General features: G+C 43.0%; 3 protein-coding genes across 3 annotated transcripts; 1 reads left to right on the plus strand and 2 right to left on the minus strand.

Annotated features, from left to right (window-relative positions):
* Positions 1 to 1340: 1340 nt before the first annotated feature.
* LOC103626528 (glutamate receptor 3.1) lies at positions 1341 to 9236 on the plus strand. Its single transcript, XM_008646949.4, is given in 8 exon segments — positions 1341 to 1521; positions 4726 to 5063; positions 5166 to 6514; positions 6591 to 6868; positions 7563 to 7594; positions 7691 to 8097; positions 8400 to 8748; positions 8751 to 9236. Coding segments are annotated over 7 exon segments (2778 nt in total). The 5' UTR covers positions 1341 to 1521; positions 4726 to 4798; the 3' UTR covers positions 8849 to 9236.
* Positions 9237 to 10082: 846 nt separating this feature from the next.
* On the minus strand, positions 10083 to 14333 carry LOC100382295 (uncharacterized). Its single transcript, NM_001361652.1, has 21 exons — positions 14179 to 14333; positions 13965 to 14012; positions 13768 to 13859; positions 13587 to 13677; positions 13391 to 13451; positions 13194 to 13271; positions 13056 to 13106; positions 12857 to 12930; positions 12686 to 12758; positions 12522 to 12579; positions 12379 to 12425; positions 12231 to 12296; positions 12013 to 12045; positions 11858 to 11910; positions 11705 to 11780; positions 11534 to 11590; positions 11367 to 11450; positions 11185 to 11283; positions 10977 to 11081; positions 10687 to 10758; positions 10083 to 10293 (listed from the first exon to the last, which is right to left on the minus strand). Exons 1-21 carry the CDS (start codon positions 14235 to 14237, stop codon positions 10267 to 10269), a joined length of 1404 nt encoding a protein of 467 aa, NP_001348581.1. The 5' UTR covers positions 14238 to 14333; the 3' UTR covers positions 10083 to 10266.
* Positions 14334 to 14833: 500 nt separating this feature from the next.
* On the minus strand, positions 14834 to 18241 carry LOC732728 (autophagy protein 5). Its single transcript, NM_001112357.1, is given in 8 exon segments — positions 14834 to 15363; positions 15449 to 15580; positions 15787 to 15930; positions 16041 to 16128; positions 16203 to 16292; positions 16933 to 16999; positions 17122 to 17246; positions 18008 to 18241. Coding segments are annotated over 8 exon segments (1125 nt in total). The 5' UTR covers positions 18143 to 18241; the 3' UTR covers positions 14834 to 15019.
* Positions 18242 to 19692: the final 1451 nt, after the last annotated feature.

Consider the following 19692-nt stretch of genomic DNA (forward strand, 5'->3'; position numbering starts at 1 on the left):
TTTCGCACCGGGCCCCTAAAAAGTCAGGAACGGCCCTAACAACGAGACCATACAAATCGTGACATATATTAAAGTCTACATAATACTGATGGTTGAAATGTATTGGTAAAACAACTAGATTAAAATAACAAAATTTATGTATGGACATGATCACAAATGAATTATGAAACTTTTATCATAACATAATAACACACATTTTGTATATAAGTTATCGTGGTATTATATGTTTCCGTCGCAACGTATAGACACTCACCTAGCATTATTCTTATACTTAGATGCAACCGACATTGAAAAGTTTTTTTTTTGTTATTGCTGAAGTTTACCCACCGCTACTTCTTCGTAATCTCATGATTCGGCTTGAGCACCCGTCTTTACTCATTTCTAAACCCCAACTTCGTGATTGTGAGATTGATCCTTTGGGCAAGGTTTGTGCGTTGTTTGCTTATCCACACAATCTTGTTATTCAATTTGCTTACAGGGTTGAGCTTGTTTTTTTTTGTGCACGACAAGAGCAACAAAATATCTAAATCGAGATATCTTACTCTCATCGAGAATCCATTTGTCTCATCACAAAGGCTTTATATTAACATAAAAAAATTGAGTAGCCTTGAGACTATAAAATACTGAGATCTAAATTATTAGCTAGAGCGTATTTTTCTAAAAAAAAATCACGTCTTAGAAGCTGTATCGTAAAAAAGTTTAAAACAAACTATCATTACACCGTCAACCGAGTTTAATGCATAGAGCCTGTGGTCGATAAATTATGTTATTGTATTATAAGCGTGCAATTAAACGATCTGACACATCTAATCTAAATCTTATACATGATGACTATTATTTTATATTTAACCTCTTTCGCCTGAAATCTAATGCATGTCTTACATTTAACTATTTTCGTATGAAATCGATGGATATAATTAATTAGATGTTCTAGATGGTTTAATTACACGCTTACACCTCTATAATGAAATCACATCTAATCTACAACAACGGCAGAGTAAGGATCTATTTTGATCGCTATTTAACTTACCATATTTTATATAATTTTTTTTGTAAAAGATTAATTCTTCAATTCAAACGACTAACCTTAGTCTAAATGTGTCGTACTAAAGACCTGTTTGGTTCGTAGCTAACTGTGCCACACTTTATCTAAGGTTAGTCATCCGAATTGAACAACTAACCTTAGATATAAAAGTTAGACAAAGCGTGATAAGTTAGACAGCAAATCAAACATCCGTTATGTCTCCACTCCCGACGGGCATCATTACTCTTGCCCTCCTGTGTGGGACCCACCTGCTGCCATGTACTATATACTACACAGTCTACAAACTCCATCTCCCTCCTCTGGGCTATGGCCTTTCCTATTAATAATCCTGAATGACCTGAGAAACAAAACATGCGCCGCCGCATCCTGGGGTCTTGACGGGGGAGTCAAGCCGCGGCACGCTCCCAGACCCTCCGGAGACGACCAAGATTTCCTCTTTCTGGGACGGGAGCACGAGCACCATCGCCAACCGATACGTAAGTCACCTTTCTCCTGCTCACTCTTGCTGTTTCTGAGCTAGCACACCTCCTCCTCTGTCCACCATTGTGTTCGTGGAGCCGGCCGAGCGAATCCCCGCGCCTCCAGCTGCCAATGGCGGCCGTCCCCGGCTGTTTCTCGGGCTCTTAGCAGTTGATTCGGAGCAAAAGCTGTCTTCTCGGACTAGTTCCTGCACATCCCTGTTGGTCCTCGGTCTGACTCCCGCCCGATAGCAGTACTTCTCCATCTCCTGCTCCTACTAGTAACATTTGTTAGTGCCTGACGCTGTTGGGGTTTTGATTGGAGCGAGGAATTCGCCAGAAGAGCTGCGATTTATTAGGCCCATCCTGCTCATCGGCCCCTGCGTGGCGTAGGTTGATATTGGATTTGTCAAGTTTTATAGGGCTCAGGTATACATGTCCAGCCGGGTCTGGCTAGCCGGGCGGCCCGAAGCACAACACGGGTCTGGCCCGACCCAAACACAACACGGCACGCAGCAAAGCGGGCCCGTGTCAGCTTGGCCCGGTCATGGGGCCGTGCCTGGGCCTAAGGGCGGCATGGCAGGCTAGGCCCAACACGTCCCAAATTTTTTTTCCAAATTTTGTCATACAAATACCTATGTTATACTTAAATATAGAGTATAAAAAAACATGTATGTTTTGTTGATTATGTGGTTGTAAATGTGTTTAGAGCTAAAAACTATGGTTTAAACCCTCATATATGCATATTCTTACCATTTAAATGACATAAACATTTATAGACCCGTTAGGCCCATCGAACCGTGGGCCGGCCCAGCACGATTATTAACATACTGGGCCATGCCTGGGCCTCGCTCGTGGCCCATGGTCTGGCACGGGTCGGGCCGACCCGCCTAGCCCATTTGGACATCTATAGGCTTAGGTGACCCCAATAAGAACACGTAGCTCAGCCCATGCGTGGCAAGCGTGCTTTACAATAGCCAATCTCATCACTATACTAGCTTGGTGGAATGTGTGTGTTTTCTTCTTTATCGATGTGTAACAACACGTATGAGAAAGAGAAGAGCTAGAAGGGAAAGCAAACGTATATGAAATGTTTTCTTCTTTATCTTAATGATACTAATCCACCTTTATGTCTGCTTGCTAAATGAACTCTATTGCAAGTGTTCGGAGTCTAGTCTAGTCAGCGTATCTGAACCGACCCAAATGGAATCAAATTGAATCCCCCTAAATGTTGCTCAACCCCTCTCTTTTATAGTGCAAGGGAGGAGTGAGGTTACATGAACCTTGGATTTCACTGGATAAGACCAAACTATCCAGTTCCTACCCTATTCTTGGAGCCATATTGGGGCTCATGTCCTCGGTCATGGAACAATGTCAGAGGTGTCCTTTCTACAAGAGGTTTCCATACCTGTTGTAGAGGCAGGTATGATATGTTATGTCTACAGGCATCAGGGCTCGTGCCGCATGGTGCGATGTAGCTGGTTGCCGGTGTAGTCTTTTGTACTTTATAATGCTTTATGGTACACTTCACATGCGTACACGTAGCTATAGGATCGATGCTCGACAACATTGTGATCTTAAGTGTCCTGCAACCTAAGTCGTGGCAATAATACTTGTCAGGCCTGTAATATCGTCCATCACATACTTAATGTGTTGTACCTGAAATTTATCCATTAAGCTTTCACTATGGACTTATCCTCAAGTCCTTAGATGTGGGGTCCAGTCCCTCAGGCCATACTATCCATGGCGGGCCTCGTCATATACTCATATCCTTCTGTCTTGTGACATGTTTACACTTGGGCACGACAGATCCCTTGTCCTCTTGGTGCACAGGGCCCCGATAAGCTAAAGTCCTGATCGCTTTTATGAGGCGACACCAGTGAGCTTCAAGGACCTTGGGTCTAGCAGAGAGTCCCCAACGTCTAAGTGTCGTCGTGTGTTTCAGGGCCCATACTGCCCCAAAACACATAATTCATAATGCCTCGGGGCGCGAGGGACTATAGGGGTTTAGGTTTATTCTTGTAAGCACTCTGAGGCACGAGGGCCTTGAGGGATTATTCACATGAGTGCCTCGGGGCATGAGGGGCCCTGGAAGCTTATTTTCATGAGCGCTCCAAGGCATGAGGGGCCCTAAAATTTTTCTCTCATGAGTGCCCCGGGGCACGACCGCACGAGGGCCCCGGAGGCTTATTCTCATGAGCGCAATGGGGCACGAGGGCCCTCCGGGGCCTAGGGGCTTTAAATTGCCCTGTGGCTCAAGGCTCCCTAATATATGTTATCCCTTTGGGCTTTCTCGAGGCACTATGTGTCCTAGGTGCTTAGATCACCCTAAGGTCCGGTGGGTCCTAGGTCTCTCTGTGATTTTACAAGTCCTAGTGCGTACTTATCCATTTAGCGTGCTCTAATGTTAAGTCTCTTGGCATCAACCTCCTCCTCTGGCCGAGGCAAGGTAGGTCCTCGAGGCATTGGTGCCCTAGGTGTTGTGGTCCCAACATAGTGGACCCCGTGAGAGCCTCTTGTATCTCCTTGAACGCGTCTTCATGACTGTCAAGGATATGCCCTTTCTGAACGCTGAAATTCTTCTTGTCTAATCGCACACAAGGAATATAATTGATACCTGGATTGGTTCTTATGCCTATGCACAATGCCAAGGTATGAATATCCAGCTTTTGTTCTTTTCTGTTCGTAGCAAAAGGATGCGACAAATGGAATATGTTGATTAAGACAGCCACTTGTTTTATCCGTCGCTGGCACTCATGGAGACCACACATTGCATCTCGGTTATGGGATAGGGCCATTATGAGCAAAGTTAGGTTATCAATGATGATTACCAGAATAATCCATGATCCATTTAAGCTTCAGGTGGTGAGGGTTGATCAATGCTGGGATTTCGTTTTCTGGTTTCTCTTTCTCTTCCTTCTGGAAATATGGGAAGTGGATATCATGATTGTCGCCTACCAAAACATTTTGTACCATATTATAAATGATTTTTTTGTTCCGTTCATTCATGAAATATCTAGTGCAATCACCAAGCTGCTTTTCTTTCAAACGTTCAGTCCATTATGTTCATGTTATTCCTATATTTGCTTCTTGTTGTCTATATTTGTTGATCTGCTTCTTTCTATTGTTTTCCTTTCAAATTACAAGTAAACGCCATATGTCTTTATTCTCTTGCACATGCTTATCCTAATAAGGCGGGTCTATGTTTTTCTTTTTCAACAGGGTTCACACACTCATTGAAAATTTGCTAACTTCTGCATAAGTTTGTAGCAGCCTCTGAAACATTTCAACCAAAATGAAGATAGCTTTTCTCATGTCGTTGGTTCTGTCCCTGTTTCTCCTCCCTAATGGGATCTGCAAAAGCTTAGTTGCAAGGCCTTCGGTCGTGAATATTGGGTCTATACTTCGGTTGAACTCCACCATTGGAGGTGTTTCAGATGTTGCCATCCGTGCAGCAGTGGAGGATATCAACTCAGATCCAACAGTTCTAAATGGAACAACGTTACATGTTGAAACGAGAGATACAAACTGTAATGACGGTTTTCTTGGCATGGTTCAAGGTAGACCATTGTTAATACCACTCCTCCACTTTTTTTGCACTGTTCAATACTGCATGCTTTCACTTTATACTTGTGATGATGATACAGTATTCCTTTCTTCAGCTTTGCAGTTCATGGAGACTGATGTTATTGCAATCATTGGGCCACAATGCTCTGCTATTGCACATATCATTTCATATGTCGCAAATGAGCTCCAAGTTCCTTTGATGTCCTTTGCATCAGATGCAACTCTATCATCAATTCAGTTCCCATTCTTCGTGCGGACTATGCCCAGCGATCTCTACCAAATGGCAGCTGTGGCTGCAGTTGTTGATTACTATCAATGGAAGATAGTGACTGCCATATACGTTGATGATGATTATGGTCGAAACGGCATTGCTGCTTTGGATGATGAACTTACTGCAAGGCGCTGCAAAATTTCGTACAAGACTGGGTTCCGTTCCAATGCTAAAAAAAGTGAGCTTCTAAGTCTATTGGTTACTGTTAGTAATATGGAGTCTCGTGTTATTATTCTTCATACTGGTTCGGAACCTGGACTCAAGCTTCTGTCACTTGCTAATGGACTAAACATGATGGGCAATGGCTATGTATGGATTGCGACTGATTGGCTTTCTGCTTATCTCGATGCTAATTCATCGGTCTCTGCTGAAACTGTAAATGGCATGCAAGGTGTTCTGACTGTACGTCCACACACCCCTAAGTCAAATATGAAGAGAAATCTGGTGTCCAAGTGGAGCAGCTTAAGCAAGAAATACAACCACAGTGATCTTCGCACCAGTGCTTATGGTTTTTATGTTTATGATAGTGTGTGGACTGTAGCTCGGGCCCTGGATGCCTTCTTTGATGATGGTGGGAGGATTTCCTTTACAAATGACTCAAGGTTGCGTGACGTAACCGGGGGAACTCTTCACCTTGAAGCCATGAGTGTTTTTGACATGGGAAACAAATTATTGGATAAGATCAGAAATGTGAACTTCGCTGGGGTGTCTGGCCAAGTGCAATTTAATGCTCAGTTTGAACTCATTCATCCTGCCTATGATATCATAAGCATAATTGGGAATGGCATGCGGACCATTGGTTTTTGGTCAAACTATACAAGATTGCTATCAACCACCCCTCCAGAAGACCTATATTCGAAGCCTCCTAATACTTCTCTTGCCAATCAACAGCTCTATGATGTCATTTGGCCTGGTGAGACTGCACAAAAGCCTCGAGGTTGGGCCTTTCCTTACAATGCCAAGGAGTTAAAAATTGGTGTCCCTAACAGATTTAGCTTTAAAGAGTTTGTTAGCAAAGATAATGGTACTGGGTCAATGAAGGGCTATTGCATCGATGTCTTCACCCAAGCATTGACACTGCTTCCTTATCCAGTTACATACAGGTTTATACCTTTTGGCAATGGTACTGAAAACCCTCACTTTGACCAACTTGCACAGATGGTTGCGGACAACGTAAGTGTGGACATGCAATTTTTTTCCTCCTCCACATTTCATCATGTGTAGTGATCAGAGTTACTTTATCCTGCAGGATTTTGATGCAGCGATAGGGGATATCGAAATTACAATGAGCCGAACTAAAATTGTTGATTTCACCCAGCCCTTCATTGAGTCAGGCCTGGTTATCTTGGCTCCAATCAAAAAGCACATAACAAATTCTTGGGCATTCTTGCAGCCATTTACATTGGGGATGTGGTGTGTTACAGGGTTGTCTTTTCTTGTTGTGGGTGTGGTTATTTGGATTCTTGAGCATCGAATAAATGATGATTTTCGTGGCTCGCCGTGGCAACAATTAATAACTATTGTTTGGTAAGAATCTGAATCGTATCTTTTGCACTTAATATACACACATCTTGTTTTCACTTACAAATGTTATTTTTCCCATTGTTTCCGTGCAACATGTTTCACTTGATTGGCAGCCTTAAATTATGTTTTTCAACATTGACATTTTGTCCAAATGGAACATCTAACAAAAAAACCCAGCCAGGGAGAGAAAGACCGCCCTCCCGGTATTATATTAAGAAGAGACCGAAACATGGTCCCGACCGAGAAAACCTCAGAACCCTAGCCCCCCATCACTAACGGGCCGAACCAACTGTCCACTCTGCAACGGCCCAGCCGGAGGGTGGCGCGTAGGATATCGATCTCCAAGAGCGTGCGGGGCACAACGAAGGGATTTTTTAACCAAGCCCGAATTTTGCCACCGAGGGGATCGAACCCGGGACCTAGAGGTGCTACTCGGAAGCCTTAACCATTACGCTAGAGGCCCTTTCGCAATGGAACATCTAACAATGAACAAGCAACTTAAATCTTGTAATATAGATTGGTTGAAGAAGAGAGATCTGCACTCTCATAATCTATTTCACTTGATATTATGGTATATTAGCCTCTATTTTCTTAATTTTGCCTGCCAAAGTATTTCACACATATTGTTAAATGCTTGTCTGATGGCTTGATTCTTTCCTATGAAACTAATTCTTATGATATGGTTTATTTTCTGCAGGTTCAGTTTTTCGACTCTATTTTTTGCACATAGTGAGTAAACTAGCCTTTCCTGTTCAGTCCTTCAGTATAACTGACCCTCTGTGCTGATGCCTGATGTGCACCTCTACTCTTATTTTATATTTCCAGGAGAAAAGACTATGAGTACCTTAGGACGTGGCGTTTTGATCATATGGCTATTTGTTGTATTGATAATTCAATCAAGCTACACTGCAAGTCTTACTTCCATCCTAACCGTGCAACAACTTGATACTTCTATTAGAGGACTTGATGACCTGAAACATAGTGATTATCCTATTGGTTTCCAAGTTGGTTCTTTTGTCAAAGAATACATGATCAAGGAACTGAACATCTCACAGTCAAGGCTAAAAGCTCTTGGTTCTCCTGAAGAATATGCTGAAAACCTCAAGCTAGGCCCCAAGAAAGGAGGTGTTATGGCCATTGTTGATGAGCGCCCCTATGTTGAGCTGTTTTTGTCAACTTACTGCAAGATTGCTGTTGCTGGTCAAGATTTCACCAGTGGCGGATGGGGCTTTGTAAGTGCACTGAACTTTAAGTTGTCTTTAAATACATTTTATTCCAGTAGAAATATAAACAGAAACACATCTTATAATTCCTTCAAGATTATCAAAGTAGTGTTGCAGCATTAACTACAAGCCTTACATCTACCGCCCACATAACTTGTGGTACACTCTAAGATTAGTTTGTCTTAAGCGAAACATTCTCTAAGATTATGGAGCTTTCCTTGCACTTAACTGCATAAGAAGTCTAATATCTAGAATGTAGCAACTTTGTTTCAGTAATTCAAACATAGCTCTTACAGAATTCACCCTATCAGGCATTTCCAAGGGATTCCCCTCTGCAAGTAGACCTGTCCACCGCGATCCTAACACTGTCGGAGGATGGGGAACTGCAGCGGATCCATGACAAGTGGCTCAAGACAGGCGATTGTTCATCTGACAACACTGAGTTTGTGGACTCGAACCAGCTCCGCCTTGAGAGCTTCATGGGCCTGTTCCTCATTTGTGGCGCAGCATGTGTCCTCGCCCTGCTCATTTACTTTGGCATCACGCTGCGCCAGTACCTGAGACATGAGCAGCCGGGATCAGCAATCTCCGCGGACTCAGGATCATCGACATCGAAGCGCAGTCTCAGAAAATTCATTTCGTTCGTCGATGAAAGGCAACGATCACCAAAGAAAAACGGACCATGAGCCTCTCAAGGAGTTCAATGCCAACAACGCCGATGAGTAACCGTCCTGGTACTGGTATTGATATAGAAAGCTAGTGCTTGACCTGGAATACATCATCTATGGGCCAATGATCCTTAGTAGCCAGGTTCCCGGATTGATGGGGTTGAGGAATGGGAACGTGGTACAGTACTTGAAAAAGATTGTAACACTACGGGGACGAGATTGTTCCTGCGTTTTCGGAACGGAACAAATGTTTCCGGAATGAGGAACGTGGACACGTTCCCGGTTTGTAAGGGCCAATCTATGCGTCCTTATATATAGGAAATTAGAGCCAAAAGTCTGTGTAGTGGATTGTAATAGTCGTTTTTTGCGCCCCGACCGCCCAAGGAATCCGAGTTTGGCAAAACTGTCAAATTGTAAAGTCAACCCTTGTCCACGAATAATGATGGTCTTATGAATGGAATATATGTTTGTTTCAATTGATTTGTTCTTTCAGATTTCTCTCGTCATGCTTGCGATGTATCTTCTGGCCACCATGAACTATTTCACATGTTAATTTTTTTCTCAAACACATTGGTTTCACAAGGTAAGTTTAACTTACTATATATTATTGCCAAGGTGATGCGGCAAATTGTACCTGATTCCTGTGTGTTAATTCTGATATTCCTCCTGTAGAACCATGAGAATTAAGATAAGATGTTTCTGTGTAGCTTTATGGGTTCGCTGTTGGGTTGCTGCCTGGGAAAGAACAGAAGCGGGATTCTGCAGACAATGCCAGTGGGCTATAATCAGCACAAGTGGCATCGAAGCCTCCAGCTGCCATTACACGGTAACTGAGGGGATGAAAGTAGGGGGAAATATATGGAGAAGGACAACTAGTGCAAAGTGGAAGGCAAATAATTCAGCCTTTCCGCCTCTAGTGTATTATTAACTTCATCTCTGATATTAGTATATACATGCTGTTGGTCATGCAGAGGAGAGTAATTGTCCCTCCAGAGCTGGGATATGGCAAAAGGGAATGAATGAGTCATGTTTTGATTTTATTAAAATTTTCATTGGTCAAGCAGATTGAAATTAGCACATTCATGTACTCAAGTTCTTTTGTTTGATGCCATGCTTCATTGTTGCCTGTAAGTTAGGTCCACTGTGGGCCTGTCTTTTGTTGATGGAGTAGTCCTGGAGGACGTTTTGCCAGTATCGCAGGTATGACTTCTTCGGACGCTGGCAATATGAAGTTGTAATAATCTATGATTAGATGCATGCTGAGATGGTAGTTGCTGGGGCAAGATATTTTTCTGTTCAAGACACAGAAATTTCCTTTTGGACAATAAGCAGAACTGGAGTGTGTAAAACATTTCCCTCAAAGTAAAATACATGTAAAATTTCTGGATTATACTGGCAATTAATATTCTCCATAATATCATGGAACCTGTTTGAATATACAGGAAAAAAACACGAAAAATGATCCGCCACTTGGCGAAGTGAGCCTCCTTGCTGATTCGCTGATTCTTATCTAAAGGTCCTCAGGGCCACTGATATCCTGAATAAAATAATAAATACCCAGTTGTTAGAAACATCAATTGTGCTACCAGATTGTCTTCTCATCAAGTTATGATAACCTTACATTTCTAGGAATTCTAACTAGTGTGAGCATGTAACATTTCTAGTATCGTTCTCTTTCTTTTATCAAAATTGTCCTTACATTCCTTTTCCTATTCATAAGAGGAATGCTAAAATTTAATGATTTGTCTAGGACTTCTAACTAGTGTGAGCATGTAACTGTTATGGTATTGTTCTCTTTCCTTTTCCAAAATTATCCTGAAGATAACATAGATGTGACAAACATCAAACGGAACAAAATTAAGGTATCCGTTTGCTTTAAAAATGCAAAATTCTTGATGCATCAACAGTACTGCCTCTTGAGAAAACATACCTTATTCCCAATCACTGCTCCGTCTGGGATTTCTAGCTTGACGCCAGGTTTTGCAGTGATGGTCACTTTCCCCTAAAGTTACAGAGAAGAAGTGTCATTACTCCATGACTTAAGCACTGTAAGATATGTGTCTTCATAAAGGAGTCATAACAAACAACATGGGAAAAGAAGCTGCAAATTGTTCCCATTAAGTTTCTCTACAGCTTTTTAGCATGATACTTGTTTGAACTTAGGAAGTTGTTCTGCAACTTAGGAATGTTATAGCTGTTCTGTAACTTAGGAAGATGTACCTTCAGTACAATTCCAGAACCGAACCAAACATCACCGGAAACCTTCAAGCTGTCAAGCTCAACAATGCTAGGTATCGACTTGAAGCGACCAAGGAAGCTCCCAACCTGCCAATATGTGAAGAAACACGGTCATCCTAACCGCATTTGGACCTCACAAGTTAATGTTTGAACCTCTTTTTTAATAAAAATATAAATGCTAGAATCTGACCTTCTTGAACTCAGGACCAAGTTCAATTGATGGATTTGATGGATTTGTTCTGGCTGAATTACGTGTAACGAAGCCATCAACCAAGGTATATAGATCAGACTACAAAGCAAAAATAGAAGTTTTCATTTAGACGCATAGAGAGCACATCACATACTCAATTTTATTCAGCATAGCATACAAACCTGTACTAGCTGCAAATCTGATGTCGCCTTAACTGGTAGGAAGCGGGACCTTGGAACGTTGATACCAATGGCATGGTCAAAGAACTGGTCCAATAAAACTTTATTTGTTATATTTATATATATAGTCACATAAAAGCATGGTGATGTACATAGTACTTTGGCTGTACCCTAATTGCTGCACCAGCTGCTGTTTCCAGCTGAAGAACTTTCACACCATCGACTTCCTGAAATTATAAGTTATCCGTTACAACTATATTTTTCTCTTAAAAATCATAGAGGTTATTAAGTTCATGAAGTGGCTCAGATGGAAACAGATTTTCGTAACGTTTAACTCTTACCTTAGGATTCGGAATGATCTCCATCTTGAGTGCATCAGCTTCAACAAGGCGTTTGATGGCCTTCAAGTTCACCCACCTGAAAAACCAGTAGTAGCATTAAGTAACATCAGCAATTTTCTTTAGAAGAATGAAATTTAAAAATGTGATCCTTACAGATTGTTGGTGTTGAATATCTTGAATTTCTCAATTGATTTGAACTCATTCACCTATGTTAAGAATTTTTTCGCAACGATATTAGAAAAGGCCATAGAATTACTTTAGCCGTGATACTTATATCAATGCATATGCAGTGCTATCTTAGAGCTTACATGTGCATCAGGCACTTGTGCAATCTCCAGAAGCTGAATACAAAGAAAAGGTTATTGTTATTTAAACAGTAATCAGGCGCCAATGAAAAAAAAGGTTAAGGCATGAAAACAGCCGTATAAACACTTTCCAATAATGATACATGAAACTACATTGCAGACTGGAAATCATAGAAAGAAAAATCATTGGTCTGGTAGCGCAAGGAAGCAGAAAAGTTAACCTGAACCCTTCCTTCGTAGGAGATCAGTGTGCCACCTTTTACATCAGCCAAAGTTTTTGGGGTGACCTGAAAAGAGGTCGTAGAACTTCCGTATCAGCCAACTGTTCTATTCCAAGTGATTTTGCTTCATCAGATAGCTACTACATACCTCCATGCAATATTCATTCTGCTTGTGGATCAAATGGTTCAGTATCTCTATTCAACGGTTAAGTACATTGAAAGTAGCATGTGCTCTTCATTAACCAGAAAACTTGTAAAAGTAAATGGTAATGTTAATTTACATAAGGATACTCATGTCAACAATAGCACCCAAGTTATCCGAGTTTGCAATGAACACATACTCTTTTCCCTGACAACAGGGTCAGCAAAGAAAATAACGTTATTATCTTAATAGTGCATGAAAACTCTGGATCAAGAACAATAGGAGCTAAGGGTACATCCAGATTGATGCAGACCTGTGAGAGTAGTAAATCGAGCTTTCCACTGTTCATCAATGATGGGAAGATATCACCATGGCCAGGAGGGTACCTGAAATTTTATATAATGCAAAGATGTTCAAACTTGATACTAGTGTTGATGCCATGAATATTCTGGGTGAAGCTGAACTACATATAGAGATGGCTTACCAGCCATCCTTATCAGTCTTTCCCTTGGACGGCCATGGCAAGAACTCGTCAGCTACCACACGAGGGTACTGGCTCTGTAATGATAACGATTGTTTTATTGCCAGCATAGCATATTTTCGGAGTCAAATTGGTAAACTAAGTTTTTCTTTTGAAAAAAAAACAAATCTCCACCAACTAAAGGAAGTTTGGCCCAGCATACCTGGTTGAATGTGTGGATTTCAATGCTCGAATTCGTGTATTTCTCAACAATCTGCAGGACAAGCATAACTGTTAGCTAGCTTTCAGTCCCCAAGAATATGAAGAGGAAGAACTGGATCGTGATGAAGAGACAATTTACTTTCAAGGTGTCGTCATGGGTGTTGAAGGAGTTCATCAGAAGCAGCGGCACATTGCTGCCGTACTTCTTGTTGAGTGACTGTTAAGAGAAACGATGCCATGCCACCAAGCGTCACCGTATATACAAGATAGAAAGAAAGATCGAGTGAGGAACGACGATGCATTAGTCAGTCGTGATGATGTTTTAAGCTGACCCACCTCGATCTGGATGACAATCAGGTCGAGGAAAGTAAATCCGTTGCGCACTTCGATGACCGATCTGCATGCAGTCAGCATTGTTGAGAGAGCTCATGGACTTGATGCTCATATTCAGATACGATTCCAGACACACATGTATGGCATTGAACTGAAACTAGACCGAAAGTAAGAACTGAATCCGACAGATCCGGCTTACTTGGGTCCGGTGCATCCCATGGTGGTCCCCAGGCCGCCGTTGAGCTTGAGCACGGCGAGCTTGTCGAGCAGCTTCTTGGTCGCCTCAGTGCCTGCATTTATTTATTTGTTGTTATATCATCCCTTAGGCAAATCAGCCTTGGCATTCACATTCACACTCGCGTGCTGTAGAGCAGGCGCACCTTCTGGCGGGGACTCCAGGGTGTCGTACGGCACCACCACCTCGTCGGTGGGCGTGTGGATCTTGGCCCACTCGATGTGCTCCTCGTCGCCGCTTCAAGTTCGCCGGCACGATGAGATGAGACGCTTCCGGTCAGACATCGATCGCCATTTCTCGTCCGAGGAATTCTTCAGCATGAGTTGCGATGATGGTACGTACCTGAGGTAGCGGCCGACGAGGCTGAGGAAGCCGGACTTCTCGTTCTCGCTGGAGACACCAAGAACCCAACCAACCAAACCAGTGTGACCATGAAGAAGAAAAAAACATCAGTAAGAGTCGGATCGGCTGAGGCTAGAGCCTAGAGACGAAGGAATCGCGATCTCGCTCATGGGGCTGCGAGTACGTGATCCAAAGGCGGAAGGGTGCAGCAGACCTGATCTGCGTGAGGCCGGCGGTGGCTTCGCGCAGCTTGGCAAGCTTCTCGTCCGCCATTGCTGGAGATGCGCGTCTGACGCCGGGAGACGGATCTGGGAGAGAGGAGGGAGGCGAGGAGATCGGAGGAAGGAGAAGGTGCCGGTTATTATAAGCCAGAGCAGACTGCAGAAGTGCAGAGCGATGGCGGGATGCCCGTTACCCGCGGAGGAACCGCTATTTTTATTTATTTTTTCTCCTTTTATTTGATCCATTCATTTTGTCTTCTTTTTTGTTTCAAAAGGAATACTTTTTTTTATCATACGAACAGATAGCCTTAAGATAAGATAGCGAGCGAATGGTTTAGTTTTCCCTCAGGCCCCGTTCGTTCAGCATGGATTGAGGCTAGGATCTATTCAAGGTAATCAATGTTAATACCGTTCCAGAGGAGCCATTCTGGAGTAAACGAAATGGATTTGATCTTGGAACCTTTAGCTTGTTCAATATATTTATCAGGTTTAGATCTGGAAGAGATGGCATTCAGTCATTCATGTCAGCGACAGCGACCATCAGAATGGTCAGGTTCAGAGCTCATGTGTTTGTTCTACAACGAAAGAATTCTGCTATGCTCCAGGCAGGATATATATTGCAATACGTCGATCGGATACACACACACACACACACACAAAATGGTTCACCATCCAATTCCATCCTTCCATGACTGTGCATCCAAAAGGGTTACAAATTTCAGCGTCTGTATCTGCACACAGGATAGCACATGTAATAACCAAAGAACAAAGAAAATGATTTCTGGGACACACTCCTAACGCAGTATCTAACAATTTCCCCATGTACTCTTATCTCTATTGTTTTCTAGTGCCGACGTATACACAGATGTGGACGTAGTATTCGGGGTTCTTGAGGTGGTCGGCGACCCACAGGAACGGGATGTCCATGTCGAGCTCAACACCTTGCACCCTCACCAGCTTCACTTTCGCTCTCTTGGCAGAACCCGCCTCTGCTGGACTTGCCAGGGCTTGCTCTGCCTCCTGAGAACGACTTGAAGAGTTGGTGGCATCTGAACTGTCTGCGGCTGCGTCCATTGCGCCTGCGTGTTGGGAGCCGTCAGCGCTGCCTGGGGGCTTTGAGCTGAAGAACTCCGGAAGCAATGTTTGCAACGCATGTTCCAGGGTGATGTAGCTTCTACCTGCGCCGTAGAGTGAACTACACGCTAAGGGAAACAGCTAGCTCATACAGCCACATAAAAGCATAGAAGTTGTGGTACCACGTACCTTCAGCCTTGCGAGTCTCAAATGGCCGATTTATGTAGGACACGTTTTCCCAGTCACTGACAGGAACTGCATGTTCTATGTACTCAAGGTCTTCTTGAACATTGCGTACGTATAATCGAACAGGGACCCTGCCTAACCATAGATTAATTGATCAGAGCCAGCAAGGTCTGCGGCCTGCGGGTATAGCGTAACATGGCATCACTTAATGTTATATCACTTAGAAAGTACACTGACCCTACGAAAACTTAATAAATACGGATTACCGTATTGAACTCTTGTAAGCACATGAACTTTTAACATGGATGACAATATAAAAGTCCCAGAGCAAAAGAGCATACACGGTTTGCTAGATCCAGGAGATTCAGGTTCATCAGAATTTTGTTGACGTTGCCGCTCCACGGAGGCTGTCCGTACTAACACATCATCTTCAAATGGTCCAAGCTTAAGCCTGGTGGAGATATTTTTATACCCATCTAAGTTACCTAATAACAAATAACACAATAATGGTTAGAATGTGGCGTAAATGCATTTCTGAACATTTGACCAGCCAGAGATAGGTTCGTCGAAGTGAGATGATGTTTCTAGAGGGTACCTTTCATTACAGATTCCCACAGAGCGACTTGATCAGCATGCGACATATTCATCACACTCTTACTGTTCCCAGTAATGATGAAGGTGGCCTGAATAGAGAGAGAGAATGCTATAGGTTCCTTTGTGATAGAACATGGTAGTAATTTTGATTCTCAAAACAAACCTCTTTCAGGGAATTCATGTAGCTCCACTTCACACTATCTTCACCCTCGCATGGTGACAAGATTTCTGAGGGATATCCCCTAAAATGGACCTGTAGTTGATACATAAGTTGAGTTAATACACAACTATATAAGATCTGAACAAGTAAGAGAAATTGACACATGGTAACAGAAACATCAAGCTAATGCAAATATATATATATATATACTCAAAATTCCAGACTCCAACTTAAAACTCCCATATATTAAAAAATCCTTGGTTTTTTTTTTCATATTGCCCCAGTTAAGTGAAGTGTTATAAACACCCGATGCTGCTCTTTTTAGCAACCTATGCGATCTTTGAAATGTTGATGTCTGTATGACTGCTATAAAGCAAGGGATACAAAGTGAATATCTTGCAGCAAAAATGTTTCCATTATTTCAGATTGATCTAACTGCCCCTTCACTTAGCTAGATTGCTAACCTAGTAACTAGAGTTCTAGGAGTAAGGTCCAAAATTAAGTCAAAACTGATAAAACTTTAGAAGGGGGTAGAGTTGGTATATAGCAATAATTCAAGCTAACAAAAATATGAGACGCAATGTAAATGGTATATGAAAGCAGTTATATCGATCCATCTTTGTATAAGTGTATCAACAAACCACAAATGACAGAAAACATATTACAAACCAATCAGGTACATAAATAAAAGTACATCCAAAGATAGAAGTAGAAGTGAAAAATGCAGCCTTACTATTAGATTCCATGGTCTTTCTGGATCTGCACATAGAAGATCAAAAAGAACACCAATTGGTACATACCTGAGAGTTCAAAAACGAGAATAGAAAAGGCAGTCAGCAATTTTAAAGAGTGTTGAACAATAGCATTATTTAACTCGAGTAAATGACCATCAAAACTATATGGAGAAAGTAACATATGTTACCATTTCAAAGGCAGCCCTTTATATTCAAACCAAACAGTGTCAACACCAGGTGGGAGTGCATTGCTGAAATGAGCCCTTATAACAGGTATCAAGAGGGGCAAATACCCAATTCTTGGTCCCAAAGTCTGTTCAAGACAAAAGGATGGTCCAAATGAAACAGATAAGATCATGGAGGACTAAAAGCATACGCCAAAACTCCCAAGTTTTCTCAACGAGCAACAATCCTGTAAAGGGAAAGATAGGCCTTTGCACAGAAACAAAAGATGAATAGTAGCTTTGCACTCTTGTTGTACTTGAGGGTAGGAAAGGATAAATATATGAATTTTCAATGAATTCCGTAGAAACACTGGTATAAAGTATACTCCATCTGAGTGCACATAAGATGCAAACTAAACAAGCCAAGAAAATACAAATTAGAGCGCACACATGATTATAAGACTGAAAATCACGCTCAGTCAGAAGTTAACGAGACAGGCACCACGGATTCTCCTGCGTTATAATTGTAGCAGCAACGGAGCTAGCCTTGTGTACTAAACCTACCACTGGGCACTGCATAAAACTTTGCAGGGATCGGAAGGAAAAAAATCCAGTTCCTCATATAAATGGAAGGGGGTAGGTTCTAGTTCTAGATATAGAGCAGAAAGGACCTTGTAAGCCCCGAGAAATTGGCTCAGGAGTCATGACGACCCAATGATATTCAACTTCAAAATATTAATTGGACCCGTAGTTGGGTATCAGCCACAAAAGACAGGCAAATCCTACAGCAGCAAGCCAGCAACTGAATCTCCCACGGGCGGCCGGTAGGTAATGTGCGCTGCTGTAGGCTGTAGCACCCTAGAAATTGAGCAGCTGTGGTCTTAATTAACAGCTAAGCGACCATGCATACCAGGAAGGGCGGCGGCGGGGGTAGCGCGGTGACGTCGGCGTCGTGGAGGTGGACCTGGAGCGGCACGGCGCCGGCCCAGACCCGGCGCGCCGCCTCCTCCGCCCACGCCGCGGCCTCGTCGTGCGGGGCAGCCATTGCCAGCGGCGGTGGGAAGATCTCGCCGGCGACGACGCTGGGCAGCCGGCCCCCTCACCTAGTCCGAGAGGGGTTGGGGCCGGGGCGGCGAGAGACGGCGGGCCAAGGCGGAGGAGTCAGGAGAGGAAGGCGAGTCACGGAGGGGCAAGGAGGTTTGGAGTTGGGAAATCGAGTCGGGTTCGGTCGCTGGGTCTGGTCCACCAGTCAGGGAGAGGGAGAGAGTCCAAGGCCTTTCCGGTCCGGCCGGAGCGCAACACCAACAGTCCAACACGCACGCAGCACGCTAACCATTGATTCTTTTTTTTCTTTTCTTTTTTCGAAAACAAATCGAATCACATGGAATTCTTTTATAACTTTCGCGTTTCAATTCTACCTAGTTTAATACCAGTTTTCTGTCATAAAGTATAGATGGTTATACCTAGTATTTACTAGGCACTTAAAAGCATCTCCAATAGCTCCTTAAAATCGTGGTCCAATTCTTATTTTAAGAAAAAAAGAAAAAAATGCCTCCAACAGTCACCTACATAGTCTCCTTACTTTCCCGCCGGCGAATATCTCGCCTTCCGCGGCTCACATTTTCGCCGCTTGCCAAGCTCCCAATTCTCAATTTTGTTCGTGTCAGGGTTTACTCTACCGGTAGCCAAAAACCGGAGCTCACCAAGAAACGTGTTTCTCGAATTTCTCGATTTTTTCGTTTTTCTCAAAAAAAAATGGCCAAAATTTAGAAAGAACAGCTCAATTTAATCAAAAAACATATAGATCGCTTCTAAACCATCTAATATCATTGTATACATATAATCATTCTATAAATGGAAAAATGATTCACAAATTGACTACGTGTGTATATATATATATACATAACATTTTCCTCACTTCTTGCCTCCACCGCTCACCTCTCCTCTCGTGGCCGCCATGGCAGCTACGGCCCCATCCTTCGGCGGTGCCGGCTGCGGGCCGCAGTGTCTCCTCTACATGCGGGGAGGACGATGCTCCAGCAGAAGCGGAAGCCCTGCGGTGTGCTGGTGGTGCTGAAGAAGAGGCAGAGGCTGCTGCCCTTCATCCCCAGCTCCGACCCGGTGCAGGCGCTTCGTCAGACAGCCTGCTCGTTTTTTAGCTGGATGCTGTAGCAATAGTACTGGGCACAGTATTCTCCGGGTTTGGAACATGCAACCACAGCTGCATCACATTAATAGTAATGTGCTCGTTTTTCATGTTGTTTGTGTTTTATGAAATTGAGAGAAGAAAACACTAATTTATTGCTTGTGTTTTGTGAAACAGAAATGAGACTTGTGTTCTTGTTGATGCACACCACCACCAACGGCTAGCTACCGCCTTCGGTCTCGTCGTCGTCCGTCCGTCGCTTTACCTGTTCATTGCGCTTCTGTTGCTTCTCTTACTTCTAATTAATGTACGCATAGCACTATACTGTCTATATGGATCAGTGGATTTTAGCAAAAACAATTGAGAACTGTTGGAGAATGCATTGTTTGCTAGGTCCAAAAACTTTTGAGGAGATCCCGATTTAAAAATATTGGGAGATTAAATATTGG

This window comes from Zea mays, chromosome 5 (assembly GCF_902167145.1).
Source record: "Zea mays cultivar B73 chromosome 5, Zm-B73-REFERENCE-NAM-5.0, whole genome shotgun sequence".
Taxonomy (NCBI): domain Eukaryota; kingdom Viridiplantae; phylum Streptophyta; class Magnoliopsida; order Poales; family Poaceae; genus Zea; species Zea mays.

Coding starts and splice junctions, on each gene's coding strand:
- LOC100382295 (NM_001361652.1), bottom strand. CDS start 14,237: ATGGCGGACGAGAAGCTTGCCAAGCTGCGCGAAGCCACCGCCGGCCTC. Junction 13,678..13,767: donor CCTGGAGTCCCCGCCAGAAG/GTGCGCCTGCTC, acceptor AAATAAATGCAG/GCACTGAGGCGACCAAGAAG. Junction 11,284..11,366: donor CAGATTTGCAGCTAGTACAG/GTTTGTATGCTA, acceptor TTTGCTTTGTAG/TCTGATCTATATACCTTGGT.